Source organism: Branchiostoma floridae, chromosome 2 (genome assembly GCF_000003815.2).
Source record: "Branchiostoma floridae strain S238N-H82 chromosome 2, Bfl_VNyyK, whole genome shotgun sequence".
NCBI lineage: Eukaryota > Metazoa > Chordata > Leptocardii > Amphioxiformes > Branchiostomatidae > Branchiostoma > Branchiostoma floridae.
The window spans coordinates 17,211,169-17,213,988 of record NC_049980.1 but is presented as its reverse complement, the minus strand read 5'-3'; the positions used below and the strand labels follow the sequence as shown (position 1 = coordinate 17,213,988).

The window sequence follows — 2,820 nt, the reverse complement described above, 5'->3', positions numbered from 1 at the left end:
CATTTTATACTTGTATGACCAGAATTACTAGTAACCAGATATATTCCAGCTTTGTAGTGATATTGCAATGTGCTTTTTAAGAAACTCCATGACTGATTCATGTTGCGAAAATAGATAGACCTATATCCTTAGATAACAAAAACATATTTCCTTAGCTAAATCCCATCACAGATCCTTCATCAAAGTATGCATATGCATTTTTACTTGGGTTCCATGCGGTATCTTTACGTCTAGACCTGAACTGAAGCAGTCTGCACGGAATCTGTTAGCTGAGCTGAGATGCCACCTAGCGGCAATGTCAAAAGAGCTACCTCCCAAATGTAGCGGAGTCACCGGCGCCTGGGGAAAAAAAGAACAGATACACGGTGTCAACCTTGAAAAACATTATGTGTGATGTGTAGTTTACTACCACACCCTTTCCATCAGAGGCTGCATGCGACCACTGAGTGACCAAGGAATTCATAGATAAAGAATGTCTTTACGAATTACGTTTTGTGACATTTTAGTGTGTTTTGTTGTCATAATTTCACATGTTGCATCGTTTTCCAATTACAAAGCCATGAACTGCATTTTTGGTCGCCATACGCCTCAGCGATCGCCCTCTAGTACAAAGGGGCCTAAAGCATAAAGGAAATGACTAGTACCATTTTTTACTGACATTGAAAGCTCCTGACATGCACATGGCTTCTGATGCGCTTGAAGAGTTCATGCTACTCAGTTACGACTTAGTTACCAATAGCAATGATGTCTCTAAGTCACATATTTGATGACAAAAGGAGGCCTACATTGCATTATTTAGTCACAACTACCAATGTCACATCCATATTCTCACCAATTTCATTTTTCCGGACTTTCTTAATTGATGATGATGATGAAAAGTTATAGTCAAAACTGCACCCAAAATCTGGTCTATGTTGACAACAATGGTCACTATAGACCGGATTCTTTCTGCCGTTGTGTGAAAGGAAAAATTGTTAAGGGACCACGAGAAAGTGGATTGGACAGGTGGTCCTTATGTAGAGGTGGTCACTTGACTGATTCGTAATAGTACGTACTGAGAGGTGACTTCTTGGGGGATTTCCTCAGGGTAACACTGGTGGTCCCGCTGTCCCACCAACGCCACACCCTCCCCCCGCAAGCAACACAGCTTAGTAGGAGGAGTACCAACAGGAACGTCAGCACAGCGCTCAGTACGCCCACCACAGTCAGCTCCGAGCACGTCAGCTCCTCCCCAAAACCTGTTCATCACCATACGGGTACAGATGGTTACTCTCCAAGCATAGGTTAGTCTCCAACTAATATGTGCAATAAAGGCTATTGATTGGTGCCTTTTGTTTACCGAATAACCAGGATGTAAGATGCAATCTTGGTGCCTTTGTTTCCAATTTCGGAGACACTAATAATAGGTTTGACAAAAGTGACTGCAGAAAGAGTCTGTGTAGCAGACATTTTGTGCATACGTGTCACTCGTCTACAGGCGGCGAGAGTCTCGGAGAGAAGGCAAACAGTAACCTGGTGAACAGCATCCTACTTGTCAGCCTTTCGCAAGATGCAATGCTCGGAAAGAAATCAAGAAAGGTAATTCACACAAGAGTAATGTTTGTTACTTTTCTGTAAATGTTTCATGACGCCATTAAGTTCAGGGAGATAACATTAATATGTGTTTCATGTGCCAGTGCGTCAGAAGACCCAATATATTCAGAAATCGGTCAAATCATCGTCAGAGTTATCTTCAAACAGAACTTTAACACAGTACTTTAGGCTACCATGTCACAGTGGCTAGGTGGCTAGGACAGGTCATTCGGTCCCAGGGGAAGTAACAGTCTAGCTTGGAGGTGTTTACAGATAAAACTCCGGTGTATCTAAAAAATGACGCCCCTGCCATACGTATTTTGCATGTATTCCACTATCTTATTGGTATTTCTCTTACTCGAAAATACCTTTTACACCCTTTTTACACACCTTTTCCTCTAGAGGCTTCGGCTGCGCTGCGACCGTTGAGCAACAGATCTCAGACCTCAACACATTTCATAGATAAAGAACGATTTTTTTTACGTTTTGTGTGTTTTGATGTCTTTTATTTAAGTCATCGGTTCTTTTTAAATCATATTCCAACTCATGAAGTCAAGAGTCACACAAATCCAATTTTGGTCGCCGTCTTGTGGAAAGGACCCGGAGCGTAAGTGAGGCACAGCCAGTGCCCTGGTGCTACAGTTTTTTTTTTATATCAATCGGAGCCTATCAACTAGCCAACCTATAGTACTTGTACTTGAACCCAATTTCTTGTGATAGTCTTAGGGGTCTGTGGAACCGGGTTTAAAGAGAACGAAAATTCAGGGGTTATGAATAGGTGTGTGGATCGCATTTGAGGTTTTAGACATCTATAAATTGGGTAGCCTAAACCCAGACGTGCACGATCTTAACCTTAAATCTCATAAAGCTTCAGAATATGTGCTTCACCCTACCCTGTTGTCCTGCCGTACCCACTACTATCTCCTGGGTGTCACGGACGGTAGACGGCCCGGGCAGGTTAGTAAGCAGCTCTCGGACAGTACTGATGATGCCATCAGCTACCACAGTAGTCCACAGCCCCTCCTGCCCACCTGAAGTACTGCTCCAACTTGCTGAAGTAGTCACGGAAGCGGCGTACCCTGTCGTGGTTTCTGTTCGTTCGGATCACAAGATCTCGTTTTAACATTTGACACTCTGCTCGAGTTGATACTCGAGTTGTTTTGATACATTTACATGTATAAGGTAATAATTGCCATGGGGGTTGCTCCCAAAGATTGCACATTCACGTTTTCTTAATTAAACCCGGAC

At 43.0% G+C, this 2,820-nt stretch overlaps 1 protein-coding gene across 1 annotated transcript in view; it reads right to left on the bottom strand.

The window, feature by feature from the left end:
* The window catches only part of LOC118404038, a 5,491-nt gene continuing 2,671 nt past the window's right edge, over positions 1 to 2,820 (bottom strand). Inside the window, exons 2-4 of the mRNA XM_035802980.1 lie at positions 2,466 to 2,663; positions 1,056 to 1,238; positions 1 to 339 (exon numbers count right to left, since the gene is read on the bottom strand). Of these exons, the coding sequence (XP_035658873.1) occupies positions 308 to 339; positions 1,056 to 1,238; positions 2,466 to 2,663 (413 nt within the window). The 3' untranslated portion in view covers positions 1 to 307. The remainder of the gene's footprint in view (positions 340 to 1,055; positions 1,239 to 2,465; positions 2,664 to 2,820) is intronic.